Raw genomic sequence first — 20859 nt, forward strand, 5'->3', positions numbered from 1 at the left:
CCCCTTACCTCACACCTTTATACTCACTGCTAACCTCCCTGTATTATATATATATATATATGTCATGTCTCCCCTTACCTCACACCTTTATACTCACTGCTCACCTCCCTGTATTATATATATATATGTCATGTCTCCCCTTACCTCACACCTTTATACTCACTGCTAACCTCCCTGTATTATATATATATATATATCATGTCTCCCCTTACCTCACACCTTTATACTCTCTGCAAACCTCCCTGTATTATATATATATATGTCATGTATCCCCTTACCTCACACCTTTATACTCACTGCTAACCTCCCTGTATTATATATATATATATGTCATGTCTCCCCTTACCTCACACCTTTATACTCACTGCTCACCTCCCTGTATTATATATATATATGTCATGTCTCCCCTTACCTCACACCTTTATACTCACTGCTAACCTCCCTGTATTATATATATATATATCATGTCTCCCCTTACCTCACACCTTTATACTCTCTGCAAACCTCCCTGTATTATATATATATATGTCATGTATCCCCTTACCTCACACCTTTATACTCACTGCTAACCTCCCTGTATTATATATATATATATGTCATGTCTCCCCTTACCTCACACCTTTATACTCACTGCTAACCTCCCTGTATTATATATATATATATGTCATGTCTCCCCTTACCTCACACCTTTATACTCACAGCTAACCTCCCTGTATTATATATATATATATGTCATGTCTCCCCTTACCTCACACCTTTATACTCACTGCTAACCTCCCTGTATTATATATATATATGTCATGTCTCCCCTTACCTCACACCTTTATACTCACTGCTAACCTCCCTGTATTATATATATATATATATGTCATGTCTCCCCTTACCTCACACGTTTATACTCACAGCTAACCTCCCTGTATTATATATATATGTCATGTCTCCCCTTACCTCACACCTTTATACTCACTGCTAACCTCCCTGTATTATATATATATATATATGTATGTCATGTCTCCTCTTACCTCACACCTTTATACTCACTGCTAACCTCCCTGTATTATATATATATGTCATGTCTCCCCTTACCTCACACCTTTATACTCACTGCTAACCTCCCTGTATTATATATATATATATATGTCATGTCTCCCCTTACCTCACACCTTTATACTCACAGCTAACCTCCCTGTATTATATATATATATGTCATGTCTCCCCTTACCTCACACTTTATACTCACTGCTAACCTCCGTGTATTATATATATATATGTCATGTCTCCCCTTACCTCACACCTTTATACTCACTGCTAACCTCCCTGTATTATATATATATGTCATGTCTCCCCTTACCTCACACCTTTATACTCACTGCTAACCTCCCTGTATTATATATATATATATATGTCATGTCTCCCCTTACCTCACACCTTTATACTCACTGCTCACCTCCCTGTATTATATATATATATGTCATGTCTCCCCTTACCTCACACCTTTATACTCACTGCTAACCTCCCTGTATTATATATATATATATATCATGTCTCCCCTTACCTCACACCTTTATACTCTCTGCAAACCTCCCTGTATTATATATATATATGTCATGTATCCCCTTACCTCACACCTTTATACTCACTGCTAACCTCCCTGTATTATATATATATATATGTCATGTCTCCCCTTACCTCACACCTTTATACTCACTGCTCACCTCCCTGTATTATATATATATATGTCATGTCTCCCCTTACCTCACACCTTTATACTCACTGCTAACCTCCCTGTATTATATATATATATATATCATGTCTCCCCTTACCTCACACCTTTATACTCTCTGCAAACCTCCCTGTATTATATATATATATGTCATGTATCCCCTTACCTCACACCTTTATACTCACTGCTAACCTCCCTGTATTATATATATATATATGTCATGTCTCCCCTTACCTCACACCTTTATACTCACTGCTAACCTCCCTGTATTATATATATATATATGTCATGTCTCCCCTTACCTCACACCTTTATACTCACAGCTAACCTCCCTGTATTATATATATATATATATGTCATGTCTCCCCTTACCTCACACCTTTATACTCACTGCTAACCTCCCTGTATTATATATATATATGTCATGTCTCCCCTTACCTCACACCTTTATACTCACTGCTAACCTCCCTGTATTATATATATATATATATATATGTCATGTCTCCCCTTACCTCACACGTTTATACTCACAGCTAACCTCCCTGTATTATATATATATGTCATGTCTCCCCTTACCTCACACCTTTATACTCACTGCTAACCTCCCTGTATTATATATATATATATATGTATGTCATGTCTCCTCTTACCTCACACCTTTATACTCACTGCTAACCTCCCTGTATTATATATATATGTCATGTCTCCCCTTACCTCACACCTTTATACTCACTGCTAACCTCCCTGTATTATATATATATATATGTCATGTCTCCCCTTACCTCACACCTTTATACTCACAGCTAACCTCCCTGTATTATATATATATATGTCATGTCTCCCCTTACCTCACACCTTTATACTCACTGCTAACCTCCGTGTATTATATATATATATGTCATGTCTCCCCTTACCTCACACCTTTATACTCACTGCTAACCTCCCTGTATTATATATATATATATGTCATGTCTCCCCTTACCTCACACCTTTATACTCACTGCTAACCTCCCTGTATTATATATATATATGTCATGTCTCCCCTTACCTCACACCTTTATACTCACTGCTAACCTCCCTGTATTATATATATATATGTCATGTCTCCCCTTACCTCACACCTTTATACTCACTGCTAACCTCCCTGTATTATATATATATATATATGTCATGTCTCCCCTCACCTCACACCTTTATACTCACTGCTAACCTCCCTGTATTATATATATATGTCATGTCTCCCCTTACCTCACACCTTTATACTCACAGCTAACCTCCCTGTATTATATATATATATATATGTCATGTCTCCCCTTACCTCACACCTTTATACTCACTGCTAACCTCCCTGTATTATATATATATATATGTCATGTCTCCCCTTACCTCACACCTTTATACTCACAGCTAACCTCCCTGTATTATATATATATATGTCATGTCTCCCCTTACCTCACACCTTTATACTCACTGCTAACCTCCCTGTATTATTTATATATATATGTCATGTCTCCCCTTACCTCACACCTTTATACTCACTGCTAACCTCCCTGTATTATATATATATATATGTCATGTCTCCCCTTACCTCACACCTTTATACTCACTGCTAACCTCCCTGTATTATATATATATATGTCATGTCTCCCCTTACCTCACACCTTTATACTCACTGCTAACCTCCCTGTATTATATATATATATATGTCATGTCTCCCCTTACCTCACACCTTTATACTCACAGCTAACCTCCCTGTATTATATATATATATATGTCATGTCTCCCCTTACCTCACACCTTTATACTCACTGCTAACCTCCCTGTATTATATATATATATATGTCATGTCTCCCCTTACCTCACACCTTTATACTCACTGCTAACCTCCCTGTATTATATATATATATGTCATGTCTCCCCTTACCTCACACCTTTATACTCACTGCTAACCTCCCTGTATTATATATATATATGTCATGTCTCCCCTTACCTCACACCTTTATACTCACTGCTAACCTCCCTGTATTATATATATATATATGTCATGTCTCCCCTTACCTCACACCTTTATACTCACTGCTAACCTCCCTGTATTATATATATATATATGTCATGTCTCCCCTTACCTCACACCTTTATACTCACTGCTAACCTCCCTGTATTATATATATATATGTCATGTCTCCCCTTACCTCACACCTTTATACTCACTGCTAACCTCCCTGTATTATATATATATATATGTCATGTCTCCCCTTACCTCACACCTTTATACTCACTGCTAACCTCCCTGTATTATATATATATATATGTCATGTCTCCTCTTACCTCACACCTTTATACTCACTGCTCACCTCCCTGTATTATATATATATATGTCATGTCTCCCCTTACCTCACACCTTTATACTCACTGCTAACCTCCCTGTATTATTTATATATATATATATGTCATGTCTCCCCTTACCTCACACCTGTGTAAACACTGCTAACCTTCAGTGTAACACACTCAGCTAAAGAAAACTGCAGTAAAATAATACTACTGCAAGCAATGAGACTGGCAATGACAATAGACGAAAATCAAAAGCCACAGCGACCTCTGTGGTGGGAGTACTGCACTACACACAATATTATCAAAAGGACAGTATGTATATACACATATTAAAGGGACAGTAAACCTTAAAAATAATGTTATATAATTCTGCACATAGTGCAGAATTATATAACATTATTTAGGTGCTATAGCTATAAATGCCTTTTTTACCTTTTAATTTGTTAAAAATATGGCGCTTTCACAGACCCGCTCTATGCTCTCTGCTGAGCGGGTCTGTTATATTTAGTCAGCGCATCGGGCCAGCTGTATAGTCACAGCCCGGCCCGACCGAGCCATAAGACTAAGTGCAGCTCGCTCCTGTGACAGGAGCGAGCTGCACTTAGTCTTATGGCTCGGTCGGGCCGGGCTGTGACTATACAGCTGGCCCGATGCGCTGACTAAATATAACAGACCCGCTCAGCAGAGAGCGGGTCTGTAAAAGCACCATATTTTTAACAAATTAAAAGGTAAAAAAGGCATTTATAGCTATAGCACCTAAATAATGTTATATAATTCTGCACTATGTGCAGAATTATATAACATTATTTTTAAGGTTTACTGTCCCTTTAACACATAAATATATATGTATTTCACCATATACATCAATATATTTACTGGGAACACACAGTTCCCATAGACCACAATGTAAAGGAACTTTTCAGTGTCATTTTTTTTTCTCTAACAATTCACTCCCACCAACTTTACTCCCAAAACCCTCCTAGTGCAGTTATTTTATTAAAAAATAAAGATGCTGCTGTCTTAATTTTTAATAAAATAAACTACACAGTATTTTGGGAGCATTTGGGGCACATTTTGGGATCGCTTGTAATGGCTCGTTAATTATCGTACGTCCGCAAACGGACATATTTGCCCATTTTCGGCCGCGCAATAATTTAGCACTCCACTTGTAATCTATCCCACATTGTTTAAAAAAATAGATAATCCCTTTATTACACATTCACCAGATTTGCATAACCAACACGTTATATTGATATACTTTGTACCTCTGATTACCTTGTATCTATTCCTCTGCAGACTGCCCCTTATCTCAGTTCTTTTGTCAAACTTGCAATTTAGCCAATCAGCGCTGACTCATAAATAACTCCACAGGAGTGAGCAAAATGTCTATATGGCACACATGAACTAGCCTGTCTAGCCGTGAAAAACTGTCAAAATGTACTAAGATAAGAGGTGGCCTTAAAGGACTTAGAAATTTCTATATGAGCCTACCTAGGTTTTAATTTAAAAAAAGAATACCAAGAGAACAAAGCAAACTTGATAAAAGTAAAATGGAAAGTTGATTAAAATGACATGTCCCATCTGAAGCATTAAAGTTTAATTTGGAAAAATTGACTGTTCCTTTAAAATACTTTTTACCTCTGTGATTACCTGTTTCTAAGTCTATGCAGACTGCCCCCGTATCCAAGTGGTTTTTACAATCTTGCATTTTAGCCAATCAGTGCTGGTTCTTGCATAACCATTATTCTCCACAGGAGTGAGCACAATGTTATCTATATGACACACACAAACTAGCACTGTCTGGCTGCTGTGCACGATTTAAAAAGCTAATAAAAAGCAGTGAAATAAGGGGCGGTCTGCAGTGGCTAAGAAACAGGCAAACTTAGAGGTTATAAAGTATATGAATATAACAATGGTGGTTATGCAAAGCTGGGGAATGGGTAGTAAAGACATAAGGACTGGATAGCCTAGTCCGGGATACCAGTGAATAACTCAAACTTAACATAATAACTTTATCCCCCCCCATTAATTCCCTGAAATAATAGACACGACAACAGAGATGGAGGAAGACCAACAGGTCGCATTTATTAACTTAAACTATTTTGAACGGTCACCCTAAGAGGTTACTCGGTAACCGACCGCATATGCAAATATGCTTGGCGGGCATGAGTCCCTACCAATAACTCCTACATTGTGAGGTAGAGGCCCAAAATTATTTTAGGATATGACGGAGTCCCATGGATGACTCCACCCATAAGATGCTAGCCAAGGGGGTTAGGAGGAGTTCTCCTGGCCTGCCTACCTGCGAGGAGAAGGCACCCTAGGCTCGGACCTAGTGACATCGCCTTTCCTCCAGTCTGACCATCACTCCACCCCAAAGCTTCAAATTAGGCTGCTACCTCTCGCCACCATATCAAACAAGAGACTCTTGCCGCCACCCCACACACAACTTAAATTTGGGTTGCCAACGCAGATCTAATATTACCCAAGAATAGGTCTAAACCCACCTCGGATAAGTCCACACCATCAGGGCGGTATAATTCCTTCTGGTCGGCCGACAGATTAGGGTGCCGAACCACAAACCCCTGCAACCCACACACAGTCCTCCCCACTTCTCTGTTGACTTTCTTTCTGATCCTGTACCCAGCACCCGGGGAACTCAAGTGCCTCCAATAAAGCCTAGCTACCATATTGGACCACCCCACCCGGATGCCCGGGCACCACGTTCTTAACCAGGCTATATCAGCCTGAATGGTTCTGATGAGTTCCAAAGCTGGGATCTCACCAACATCATTCCCTCCCAAATGCAGCACCACTATCTGGGGCCAACCCCATCGCCTATGTGCATCTTGGAGCAACGTCGGAAGCTCATGCCAGCGCATCCCCCTTCGACCTAACCATCTAACCGATGCCTTAGTTGAAGGGAAACCTAACTGCTGACCCCCTGAAGAAGCTGCGGCCCGAATGGCTGCCAAGTGGACATATGAATGACCCACTATCCATATGCGAACAGCCCCTGGAGCAAAACCTGAAAAAACAATAATGAAACTTGTTTACTATATGCACAACAAAACGCCACAAGCTATTGCGGCAATGGCCTAACATACAGCTTGTACCTGTCTGAACGCCATCTTCCTAAGCGCCTAATGCCCTCAGCAGACTGCCCTTCTGCCACTGCCGATGTCGCAGCGCCAATCATGAAGGAATGAGTCCCTATACTATGCGGATTTAAACCTATGCTAACAGCCACAGCCCTCAGCACTTTCTTGAACTGGTAGGCCGACAGCGAAGATCCATCCGTGTGGATTAAGAATTGAATCTCCCCTGTAGGGCGTACCTTCAAAAAAAGACACCACTCGAACCAGACAGGCGGTACCCCCACCTTTCCCGGCCAAAGTCACCCAAGTGCCCTTACCATCCTGGTCCGTCTTAGACCGGGAACAAAAAGAAGAACTCATACACTCTAACGTGCTAAAGCAGAACACCTTTCCCTGACACCTGTACCGGTGCCACCAGTTCACTCACTCGCAACGCGCCCGCAAAGGCCAAAACAAAAGCTGCCCGAAACAGAGAACACTCATACGAGGATGTACAAACTGCCTGTAAACCAGACAAGAGCTTCTCAAGGCGCTCGCTCGTTATGGGCTCCCTAACATCGGGCACCTTAATTTTTGTGCGCCCCCAAACCTGCACTATTTGTTTCACCAAAACCAGCCTGGTCCGGGATCGCTACCAACTTGTAAAAGTACGAAAGGGCCGTCAATCGAGCCTGAACGGCCCCTTTGCCCATTCCATTTGCCCTAAGCACTGACAGCCACTCAAGCAACAATACCTGTGAGCCACCCCTTACTGAAACCTGGCGTCTCTCGCAGAACATCTCCCATGCTCTCCAATGAGATAAGTAGGCTGCCCAAGTCGCGGGTGCTGAACCCACTAGTGACAGAATGGCTCCCCAAACTCAGCAAGCTGCCAGAGAAAAGAAGGACAGGTCATTCTTACTGCAGCAGCATCTGGGACCAACTTCCTAAATTATTCCCACTTGAAACGGGATAAAGTGTCTGCTACCACATTATCCACCCCGACATATGATGCGCTGAGATGTGAATATTGTCACGCAACACCAGAAAGCGCAAATATCTTACCACTACGGGGGAAACGGCAAGTTGTTGACAGCATGTACCACGCTGAGGTTATCAGACCAGGACATGATCACCCTATCTCTAAGCTGCTCAGCCCATGGCCTCTATTTATCATAGTCTGGCGGACCTGATCCGACAGTGCGGATCAGGTCCGCCAGACCTCGCTGAATACGGCGAGCAATACGCTCGCCGTATTCAGCATTGCACCAGCAGCTCACAAGAGCTGCTGGTGCAACGCCGCCCCCTGCAGACTCGCGGCCAATGGGCCGTCAGCAGGGGGTGTCAATCAACCCGATCGTACTCGATCGGGTTGAATTGCGGCGATGTCTGTCCGCCTGCTCAGAGCATGCGGACAAGTTATGGAGCAGCGGTCTTTGTGACCGCTCTGCTGTTTCTGGCGAGCCTGCAGGCTCACCAGAAACACGGGGCATCAAGCTCCGTTCGGAGCTTGATAGATAGGTCCCTATAGCTCCACTGCCATCACGATGGGGAATAGCTCAAGCAGGGTCAAGTTCTTCGTAAGACCACGCTCTCGCCACTCCACTGGCCATGGCCTTGCGCACCACTCGACACCGAAAAAGGCACAGAAACCAAAAGCTCCAGCCGCATCTGTAAAAAGCTGCAATTCCCGGCTTGTAACTCTCTGCTTAGGCCAAAGAGCACCCCGTTAAAGCTTGTCAAGAAATTGTCCCAGACCTGCAAGTCCTCAATAATATTCCGGATAACCTTTATTTGCCTGTCCTAGCCAGACCCAGGTATCCCTCAATTCGTCTGTTGAATATCCTGCCCATAGGGATAACCCTGCAAGCAAAATTCAACATGCCCATTAAAGATTACAGCGACTTTTTCAGCAACCATTCTCCTGCAGCAGTGACACGAACCGCTTCCAGGAGCTTCTGAACTTTCTCACTCGACAGGTGGCACAACTCTGCCCCTGTAACTATGTCTATACTCAGGTACGTAAGGCGCATACAAGGCCCCTGCTTTTTATCCTCCGCTAACGGCACCCTGAATTTTGCCATCATAAGTCGCATGGTTAATCTATAGCCACCTCCTAATCCTGTTGTGCCCACCAAGAGAAAATCACCTAAATAATGTGCCACTGCATTATCCTCAGCTACTAACACCACTGCCTAGTGCAAAAATGAGCTAAACATCTCAAATAGCGCACACGACAGCAAACATCCCATGGGAAGGCACCTATCCACATAATAGTCCCTCTGCAATTTGCACCCCATTAACCGGAAGAAAGAAGGATGCAATGGCAACAAACGAAAAGCCGACTATCACCGGCCCGCCGCACCACCATCAGTGCCAATTCTGGGTCAAAGGCATCATTGACTGACGCGCCAACGGGATAGGACAGGTGCTGAATCAGGCGAAACTTTCCTGGCTCCTTTTTGGGTACCACACCTAGCGGGGACACTACCAAGTCCTCAATTGGTAACTCCGCGAAAGGGCTTAGCATTCTACCTAGCCGCACCTCCTTCATCAATTTCTCTTTTACTACCTCTGGGAACTGTTTTACTGACTGAAGATTGCGGTGAGTCACCGACCCCCTCACGTAACAAGTGACAGGTGTCCGGAAACCCTCCAGCAACCCCGTCAACAGCAAGCCTGCTGCTTGCCGATCAGGATATAATTGTAGCCATAGCTCAAGGATGTCCAACCTCAGCAGGGTGGGCGCCCTTAGCGCCAGCTGCTCCCTTAGGCTGACCTCTGTCTGCCCCAAGATCTTTTCGCTTACACTCACAACCGGGGTTTGCTCTCCCACAAAATTTGCAATTGTGCCGAAAGGAGCACGCCGTCCCCCGATCACACTGGTGGTCCTGAAACTTCCAGCAATCTTGACCACGACGCCTAACCCTAGAAAAAGACCTCTGGGCACCCAAGGGAGTGCCAAAGTTCAGAAATGGGTTCCCTACCATCTTTCTACGATACTCAGCGCCATAGTCACGCCACGCCCCTTCCTTATACCTCTGGCAGATCCAGTTAATAGTATCCATATACTTTATGACTGCCTGCATCTGATCAGGGTGTTTCTCCAAATAACAAGCCCCCAGCACCCTGAAACAGCGATGCCACTCCAGGTATGTGTCTGGCCGCTTTAACTTTTTTGGACCTGTCCCATCCTTGCTCTTCTCCTTCTGCCTATAGACCTCCACAGAAAGTTCAAATACATTCACGTATTTGCCTTCCTGGATTTTATTTATGACCTTAGTCTTTAAATGGCCATAAAGGCAGTGTACCTGGCACGGATACGTATCTCCATGCAACGCTGCTTTGCGTCCTACATTACCTTGGCTAGGTGCTGCCTGTACTGCTAGCATACTGGAGTTTTCCGCCTACCTAGCCCCTACCTTCTGCCCTAAAGCCTGCGCCCCTTGACCTGACGCTATCTTGTTCAGCAATCTAAACATCCTGCGCTTATCCTTTCCTTCTAGAGCAAAAGACTGGTCACTATCTGACCCTGAATCTGACGATGAGTCTGAATCCCTGCCCCCCAGTGTAAGTGCAGATGACTCACCAGTTCCATAAGTCCCGACAGCTCCACCTGAAGTATCTGACCCCATGGTTGATGTAGAGGGTACTGCCTCAGACATCCCAGCTATCTCCTTAGTTGCCTGGTTCAGAGAAAGGGCCGCCCTAGTGTCCTCCACTCGACCACCTGCAGTAGTTGGAGCCTGCAAAACAACAGATATGTCGGGAGTACTAGGGCCCCTGAGCGTTGCCCCACTTGCACTCTCAGCAACACGCACACTCCCAGCTGAAGCCAACTGACCTCCCATCGCACCCCAACCATTGCAAAAGACCAGCCGGTATTAATGCCTGTTGCCCCACTGCTTGCTCAGGTTGCCCCCAAGCTGCCATGTCCAAACCACTAACAGACACTGCTGCCGCACTCCGCTCATTCATAGGAACATGCCCAATCATTTAAACCCCTACTGGCCATCCGACTCCAGTCATGCCCCCCCTAGGCACATCACCAAACAACCTCTCTGCTTCCAGAAAACCCCTGCAAATGCTCATCATGCCCCATGCTACTGCCTCTCACTGTGATCTCAGGCCCCTGTGCTGCACCACTCGAAGAGCAGGCCCTTAACCACAGCACTCCCGACTCACCTGCGCGAGGACCCGCTTCTACAAGCACCACTTCTGCTGCGACGTCGACTGCGCTCTCTCCCACGGCCTCTCTGACTAACCGCCGCCTCCAATTGCGTCACCGGAATGGGCGTGGCCTCGGCACACAGCATCTCCACCACCGGATGTCGCCGAAAGGCCTGTGCACCTCGCCACCTCGTAAGGGCTGCCCGAAGGCCCTGCCACCAAAGGCCCACAGGCCAGACCCACGTAAGGCCCAAAACCAGGCCGATTAGGCTTGAAGCGTGGCCCCACGTTAGTCCCCATGAGCCCTGACCCTAAAGGCTCTCCAACCGGACCCTCGGAAGACCCAAAACCAGCCAGAGTAGGCCCGAAACTAGGCCCAACATTTTGCCCAGGCCCTGGCACCGAAAGCCCACCAGGCGGACCCATATAAGGCCCAAACCTAGGCCGATTAGGCCCCAAACTGGGCCTGACACTGAGCCCCACATTAGGCCCGGACATCATAGGCCCACTCCCTGGCAAGACCGCTGCCGCCAAAGCCTGCAGCAGGGAAGCCACCGCTGCTGCAGCCTTGCTAGGCAGGGCCTGCAAACCTGCTGTAAGAGCATTGCTCGGCATGGGGTTAGGCCCAGGTGCAGGATGAGTAACGGACCCTAGGCCACTAGGCCCAGGATCATGGGCATCATCCAAATTAACATCCACAGGTTCCTCCACTACCTCACCTTCCATAAAGGGCCATTATACAATCATTTTTTTCTTTGGATAAATGTTTTGTAGAAACATGTAAAAATCTATTTATATAGCCCATAAAGTAGTTTTTTTTTAAATGTATAGTTTTGCTTATTTTTAAATAACATTGCTCTGATTTTCAGACTCCTAACCAAGCCACAAAGTTTTATGAGAATACCATCAGCTACCTACTCCAGCTTGCTCATGTTTGTGTAAAGGGTCTTTTCATAAGCAAAAGAAGGGGGAGGGGGAAGGGTCTTATTTCCCACTTGATGTGGGCTTTCCAGCTACCGTTTCAACAGAGCTAAACTGAGAGCTTCTAAGTATGTTTTTAAACAGTTTTATACTGGATTTTTATATCGGTATCTGTGCATCTTATTCTTTATAGTAGTGTCTATTACATGCATATGAAAATGAGTGTATGCTGGCCATTTAAACTCCCCTAAACTCGACTCAGCCACCTCATATAAGGATGGGGAATCGGGGGTAATGGGAGAGGGAGCCCTAGATCCTTGCCCACATGGGATATATCCCTTGAGATGAAGGGCCTACTTCCAATTAACTACTCTCTTTTCCTTCACAGGCGCTCTACTCCCCCCTGGGGACCCATCCCTGAATCGCTTAGGAGGAACAGACACTCGCCTGGCACGAACCATGACAAACAGCAATCACAACTACTCCAACTTTGGGAAGAACACTGCAGGAAAGAGGCAGAACTCTCCGGAGCATCTGCTCTTAAGCCCCAGGTGAGTCACTCCCCATAAACTGCAACATTATTGCACATCCATACTATCCATCACATTCCTATCATTGCCAGGATACAGGCATTAATACCCTCCATTCCCACAAGGGGTCACTACACTATCATTGTCTATTGTTTTAAACAAAACAAAAATCAAGTAGACTGTTACTTTAAACTAACTAAATCATATCTGCTTCGTTCCCATGATATTCTGTGTTGAAGAGATACATAGATAGGCGTCTGTAGCACTATAGGGTAGGAAATAGTGCTGCCATCTAGTGCTCTTGTAAATGGAAAAACTTCTTGCAAAACAGCTGCCATATAGTGTTTCAGACACATGCGCACTCCTGAGCTTACCTCCCTGATTTTCAATAAAAGATACCAAGAAAACAAATAATATTTGATAATAGAAGTAAATTAGAAAGTTGGTTAAAATTGTATGTTCTATCTGAATCATGAAAGAAAGATTCTGGGTTTCATGCCCCTTTAAAATGCAGGGACAGGAAGCCAAACGCGGGATTGTCCCAGGAAAAAGGGTACAGTTGGTAACTACGCTACATCAAAATATAATGCTCAATAAAAGCTCACAAATATTTTGCGTGATTTTTCTCCCTGATGGCTAAGGGCCCTGTAACGGACCCCTTTGCACACAGCTACTGCAGAACACCAACCTCCCAAACTGGAACCTCACGAATAGCTGCTAGCAGACGAACAGGAAAAGCACCCAAGCGGCTTACACTTCTGGCAATCAGTCTCTAACAGCATACAGCAATTCCCCCCAAACACGAGACCAAGCTCCGTCTTGAGGGTAAAACAGGAATCTCTTTATTGAGGGCTACATGCCCGGTATTTAAGCAGGTCTCCCACCTGGTGGACAAGTATAGTACATTAGCCAATCGCAGTGGCTCAGGCATAAACGCTCCCCTTGGTACCAGTGAACCCCTCCTCCCTTTCCTGGAGATAATTGGGAAGAAATCCAACTATCTCCAGGGCTAGAGGAAAACGCCCTTTTACATGATACAATAACGATACATTGCATAAACAATTAAACAATCAAACACAAGAAAAACAATTGTCTATTCACAGGTAAAACAGATTAAAATATCAATTTAATTAACTGGGGAAGAAAGTTTACTCAGACAATCTGATGTTGGGCAGTCTAGTTTACATATCACACAGGAACACAATCAGTTTACCCAGACTCACTCCTGAGACACAATCAGATTAGAAACGTAAATAAAATACATCTTATTACAGAATATAATAACAGCTCTTATTAACTATTAAGTCCTTTATGCCCACTTGGTTTATAGAGTCACAATTGCTCCCACAAGGGGCACTCACACCCTGTACCCATCCTGTATTTATGGATACAGGGTGACATGGACATAAGACAGAGTTATGAAAGTACATGGGGTGTCCAGTATATAAAATTCCACATTTCCATGCAGTCTCTGGGTATCCATAAGCCCATCTACATCCAGCCCAAAGAATGTTCCATAACAGGCCCTCCAAAGCACAGTGGCAAGATTGGTCTTATCACATCTCTCCCCTTTTCCAAACAGACTAACAGGGTATCTGACCTCCTGCCGGTCAGTGCCCTTGTTAGTCCAGCAACCCACCCACAAAACACAATCGGCGGTACAGCCCACCCACAATAAATGGTTACTACACCTGGGTAGAGGAGAAACTTGTCCATGTCTAGGTGCCCCACCGTGGCTGTGCGGGGGACTGGTAGGCTGCCTTGGTGGGTTGCTGAGTGGGCAGAGACCAGCGGTAATCTGCCCTAGTGACAGCGCTACCACGGAGGTAACCTGGTTGGAGCCTGGTGGTGGGAGGGCGAGACAGACTGTCTCCCCTTTAGATACACAGCTCTGTTGCTGGAGGGGAAGACCGACTGTCTCCCCTTTGGCTAAACAGCCCTGTTGCTGGGGGACAGGACCGACCGTCCCTACCCCCTTTGCTGTAAGTGCAGAGACCATGGTCCAGTCTGCACGGTTGTGGGGCTTACTGTCTCCCCTGGGTATGTCAAGCTGCCGCTGGGGAGAGGGGGTAACAAGCTCCTCTCCCATACATACTTCCAGCCGTGGGGGAGGGAGACCGACTGTCTCCGCTCCCAATACAGAGTCCTGCTGCTGGGGAAAGGAGACTAGGTTCTCTATTCCCTGTAACACACACTGCTGTTAGGGAGCAGGACCGACCGTCTCTGCCCCCGGTACTCAGTCTGCCGCTGGGGAATGGAGACTGGGCTCCCAATTCCCTGCATATCACTCTGCTGCTGGGGGACAGGACCAACTGTCTCTGCCCCCTGTAACTCAGCCTGCCGCTGGGGAATGGAGACTGGGCTCCCAATTCCCTGCAATTCACTCTGCTGCTGGGGGACAGGACCAACTGTCTCTGCCCCCTGTAACTCAGCCTGCCACTGGGGAATGGAGACTGGGCTCCCAATTCCCTGCAATTCACTCTGCTGCTGGGGGACAGGATCAACTGTCTCTGCCCCCTGTAACTCAGCCTGCCGCTGGGGAATGGAGACTGGGCTCCCAATTCCCTGCAGGACTGGTGGAGAGACCTCGGTCCCATCTCCACTGGCCACCTGGGGTCCTTCCCAGTAAATCTCCACAACATCTTCCCAGCTGAATGGGTCTGGACCTGGGTCTGTCACCTTGCTGTCCTGCTGAGCCTTCCCAATGGAGTGGAAGAGATCTCGGTAGTCCTGCTCCAGTTCCCACTCCAGGGTTGCTAGGTGAGCCAGGTCTTGCTCTACCTCACGGGGGTCATCCCAGTCATGCCTAACCTCCCTCTCGTAGAAAATGTTCTGAAGTCTGGTCTGTGCAGGGCTCCCGAAGTCAGGCTCTGCAAAGGATTCCCATAACAAGCCAGGACCATCAAACTACTCTCCCTCTGGCTTGTCATACTCGGCTGTCCAGGGTATATACTGTGCCATATACCACCAGAGCGCCTGGTAGGCATCCTCCAGCCATAGCTCCTGCCATACCCGGTGCTCTAGTTCCTTCATCCATTCCTCCAGGGGTTGCTCTCCCAGGAAGGGCATCCGCAGGGCCACTTGCTTCTGCAACTGTTGTTCTTCACTGGGGAGACTCTCACCCCGCTGGTATTGTACATTATCCAGGGCCTGGTACCAGATGCCTTTCCTTAATGCATCCTGGCCATCCAGGTCCTCCTCCTCGTATAACACTGCTGGTTCCATTCTGTTGCTTTTAGGGTCGCTGTTCTGGGACATGCATTGCCCCAACTTGTAAATCCCCGGAATGGTGTCTCTTGTAGCTGTCCTTCTGGCTGTGGGAACGATCCTGCCGCTGCCACCACTTGTAAAGGACCACTTTGCGCACAGCTAATGCAGAACACCAACCTCCCGAACTGGAACCTCCCGAATAGCTGCTAGCAGACGAACAGGAAAAGCACCCAAGCGGCTTACACTTCTGGCAATCAGTCTCTAACAGCATACAGCAATTCCCCCCAAACACGAGACCAAGCTCCGTCTTGAGGGTAAAACAGGAATCTCTTTATTGAGGGCTACATGCCCAGTATTTAAGCAGGTCTCCCACCTGGTGGACAAGTATAGTACATTAGCCAATCGCAGTGGCTCAGGCATAAACGCTCCCCTTGGTACCAGTGAACTCCTCCTCCCTATCCTGGAGATAATTGGGAAAAAATCCCCCAAAAAATCCAACTATCTCCATGGCTACAGGATACAATAAAGATACATTGCATAAACAATTAAACAATCAAACACAAGAAAACAATTGTCTATTCACAGGTAAAACTGATTAACATATCAAGTTAATTAACTGGGGAAGAAAATTTACTCAGACAATCTGATGTTGGGCAGTCTAGTTAACATATCACACAGGAACACAATCAGTTTACCCAGACTCACTCCTGAGACACAATCAGATTAGAAACGTAAATAAAATACATCTTATTACAGAATATAATAACAGCTCTTATTAACTATTAAGTCCTTTATGCCCACTTGGTTTATAGAGTCACAATTGCTCCCACAAGGGGCACTCACACCCTGTACCCATCCTGTATTTATGGATACAGGGTGATATGGACATAAGACAGAGTTATGAAAGTACATGGGGTGTCCAGCATATAAAATTCCACATTTCCATGCAGTCTCTGGGTATTCTTAAGCCCATGTAGCTCCAGCCCAAAGAATGTTCCATAACAGGCCCTCCAATGCACAGTGGAGAGATTGGTCTCGTCACAGGCCCGATGGTCAAAAACTAACAAAAGAAATCAGGCAAAATCTTTTTTTAGACCTTATATTGTAATGTAGCAGTCTCATAGTGAGATAAACAGCTCTCAAGTTCAATTCTACCTTTCTAAAAATAAAGGACCAGTTAACACAGTAGATTTGCATAATCAACAAATGCAAGATAACAAGACAATGCAATAGCACTTAAGTCTGAACTTTAACCCCTTAAGGACAAGATCATTTTTCAATTTCTTACCCATACGGACCAGGGCTATTTTTACATTTCTGCGGTGTTTGTGTTTAGCTGTAATGTTCAACTTACTCATTTACTGTACCCACACATATTATATACCGTTTTTCTCGCCATTAAATGGACTTTTTAAAGATACCATTATTTTCATCATATCTTATCATTTACTATAAAAAAAAATTATAAAATATGATGAATAAATTAAAAAAAGACACTTTATCTTATTTTGATCCCCAAAATCTGTTACACATCTACAACCACCAAAAAACACCAATGCTAAATAGTTTCTAAATTTTATCCTGAGTTTAGAAATACCCAATGTTTACATGTTCTTTGCTTTTTTTGCAAGTTATAGGGCAATAAATACAAGTAGCACTTTGCTATTTCCAAACCATTTTTTTCAAAATTAGAGCTAGTTATATTGGAACACTGATATCAGTCAGGAATCCCTGAATATTCCTTGACATGTATATATATTTTTTAGTAGACAACCTAAAGTATTTATCTAGGCCCATTTTGGTATAATTCATGCCACCATTTCACCACCAAATGCAATCAAATAAAAAAAATCGTTCACTTTTTCACAAACTTTATGTTTCTCACAGAAATTATTTACTAACAGCTTGAGCAATAACTGCAATTATGGCACAGATGGCTGTAAATGCTTCTCTGGGATCCCCTTTGTTCATAAATAGCAGACATATATGGCTCTGGAGTTACTTTTTGGTAATTAGAAAGCCGCTAAATGCCGCTGCGCACCACACTTGTATTATGTCCAGCAGTGAAGGGGTTAATTAGGTAGCTTTAAGGCTTAATTTTAGCTTTAATGTAGAGATCAGACTCCCACCTGACATATCCCACCCCCTGATCCCTCCCTGACCCCTCTCAAACAACTATCTTCCCTCCCCCACCACACAATTGTCCCCACCATCTTAAGTACTGGCAGGAAGTCTGCCAGTACTAAAATAAAAGGCTTTTAAAAAACAAAAACAAAAAAAACCCAGCTCTCTAACCCTCCCCCTCAACCTTATTGTCCGCCATCTTGCGTACTGGCAACTGTCTGCCAGCACCCAGTTTGCATACAAATTTAAAAAAAATATATTTTTTAATTTTTTTATTATTATTTATTTGTCTGTAGTGTAGCTCCCCCCAGTGACCAACCCCCTCCCAGATCCCTTAGATAGAAAATGTCCCCCCTCTTCTCTCCCTCCTTCCCTTTACACTGTTCCATAGCGTAGGGCTCCCACCCGCTCCCGCCCCGTGCTCGCTCCCGACTCCGCCACGTGTGCATACCCGTGTATCCTTACCAGATAATTTCCTTTCCTTCTGTCTGGCTGTCACATGGGTGGTGTAGTGGAAATAGACATAACTTTCTTCTTAATACAGGGAGAGTCCACATTTGCATTCATTACTTATGGGAAATACAGAACCTGGCCACCAGGAGGAGGCAAAGACACCCCAGCCAAAGGCTTAAATATCTCCCCCACTTCCCTCATCCCCCAGTCATTCTGCCGAGGGAACAAGGAACAGTAGGAGAAATATCAGGGTGAAATAGGTGCCAGAAGAACAAATTAAATTTAGGGCCGCCCAACTGAGAACACGGGCGGGAGCTGTGGACCCTCCCTGTAAAGAAGGAAAGGAAATTATCTGGTAAGTCATAATTTATGTTTTCCTTCTTAATACAGGGAGAGTCCACGGCTGCATTCATTACTTATGGGAAATTATACCCAAGCTACAGAGGACACTGAATGCTAACGGAAAGGTAAACAGAAAAGGCGGCCAAAATCTGAGGGCACCACAGCCTGCAACAACCCAAATTCCCGAAGGATGCTTCAACAGAAGTAAAAAAGGAAAAAAGAATGCTGGGAGGACCAAGCAGCCACTCAACAATCAGAACCATAGAGATCTCACGCCAGATACCCAAGTGGACGTAACTGCTCTTGAACTGAGCCATAAACCCCTGAGAAGGCTAGTGTCACGCTGTCTCCTAAGCAAGCGAAAAAACACTCCTCCACTAACAATAAGGAAGACGACTAAGTCTCCAAACCCTTGCACTTCCCAGATATGAATATACAACAGAAACAAACTGTCTATTCTAATGCAGACTGCAAGGAAACATCAAGGTATGATTCCCAGAAAGGGGAAAAAAATCCTTTCCCATTTAGAGAAGGAAAATGTGTAACGTTGAGATTATAGTATTTAGAAAACAATCTACAGACGGAAGGGATAATTGAAGAAAATATTCAAAGACCAGGACTTGCACAGGTACAAAAGTAACCTGATGCAACTACCTAAAAATAAAGTCTAAACTCCAATAAGGAGCAGTAGAATGAACTCACTGCCCTGACCGCAGTCAGTGCCCTAGCAAAAGGAACTTAACTCCAGGAAGTTCAATGAACTTTTGGAACGCAGGACAAACAGGGTATCTCAAAAACGGCATGCAAGCCCACAATCCAGGGGCAAGGAACTGCAGCCGGGTTCAACCTGGAACCCTCCGCTAGCTAGACAGCTAAACTAACCCTCAGGCTAGTACAGATAGATGTCCCAAACCAAGATTGCTCTAACAAGAAAAACTAGCTAGGCAGTCCCTTCTCTAGATCATCCTGGATGAAAATAAGGAAAAAAAAACTGGAACTCAGTAGAGAGCCAGGACGATCTATCTCCACCCGACAAAGGGTGGACAACCACACCTATGTGAAATGATGAGGAACCAGTTTGAGCTGAAGGACAGAGCGTGACCCTTCAAAAAAAAATTCTCTTTCGGCTAAGACCACACGACTTCTTGCAATCCGCCTCAGAGAATAATATCCCATGACGCAAGGAACCTTGACCCAGCAGATCCCTGAAATAAGGTACATCGCATGCCGATGAAACGCCCCTAAACCGTGATACGGACTCACGGGCATCAACGGAGCAATCAGTCACACTGACTTATGCACCTGCTAGGATCAGGCCATTCTCGACAAAGAGAGACATAGCCGAAAGGAGAAGGTTAAAATAGGCCCGTTAAGGATCCGGTAGCTCTGACTGAAAATCCCCGACCACGACCCCCTAAGGGGAAACCTGGGGTGTGTACAGACGCTCTGAGAATCACAATCGGCTCCCTATTCAGATATAAACATACAAAACCCTTTGGATTGTCCGATTAAAGGACTGATTGTAGTAAAAATCCGTTCCAGAAGAGCCGTCCATAGAGTGGATAGCCGACAATGATCCGTAGTGGGCCTCCGCCCCCCACAAAACTCAAGACCCTCCCGTCTACGTAGGAGGAACTCTCTTTCACAGAAAAGGATCTACCCACTGAGAGATCCCAAATGGTACAAATGGTACGAACCCAAAAGACCAAATCCTCAGAGTAGAATGCTCAACTGAGGAATCTTAGGAATAATTGGAATGAAACTCCTGATCCACGGATCCCCATAGGGTACTCTCTTCCCACTGACAGGTAAGTGACAAAGTAAAAAACACCCCGGGAGAGCTAAAAGAAAATTCCGACAGGACAGGGAGAACTGAAAACACCCTGGAGATCGAGTTCCCCACCCGGTATTCCATGTAGGTCTGCGAAGACGGATTTACCAACACCATGCCGAAGTCTCGGCCTCGTCTGAATACCTC

The 20859-nt window shown here is 45.0% G+C and overlaps 1 protein-coding gene across 3 annotated transcripts in view; it reads right to left on the minus strand.

Annotated features, from left to right (window-relative positions):
* The window catches only part of LOC128665868 (pre-mRNA-processing factor 39), a 727810-nt gene that overhangs the window by 127464 nt on the left and 579487 nt on the right, over positions 1–20859 (minus strand). The window contains exons 20-21 of one of the 3 annotated variants that reach the window (XM_053720107.1): positions 10721–10877; positions 6115–7082 (exon numbers count right to left, since the gene is read on the minus strand). The exons of the other annotated variants lie outside the window; for them this stretch is intronic. Of the exons in view, the coding sequence (XP_053576082.1) occupies positions 6505–7082; positions 10721–10877 (735 nt within the window). The 3' untranslated portion in view covers positions 6115–6504. Of the gene's footprint in view, positions 1–6114; positions 7083–10720; positions 10878–20859 lie in introns of those variants that run through there. 3 annotated transcript variants of the gene reach the window in all.

The sequence above is a fragment of the Bombina bombina genome, chromosome 7 (genome assembly GCF_027579735.1).
Source record: "Bombina bombina isolate aBomBom1 chromosome 7, aBomBom1.pri, whole genome shotgun sequence".
Taxonomy (NCBI): domain Eukaryota; kingdom Metazoa; phylum Chordata; class Amphibia; order Anura; family Bombinatoridae; genus Bombina; species Bombina bombina.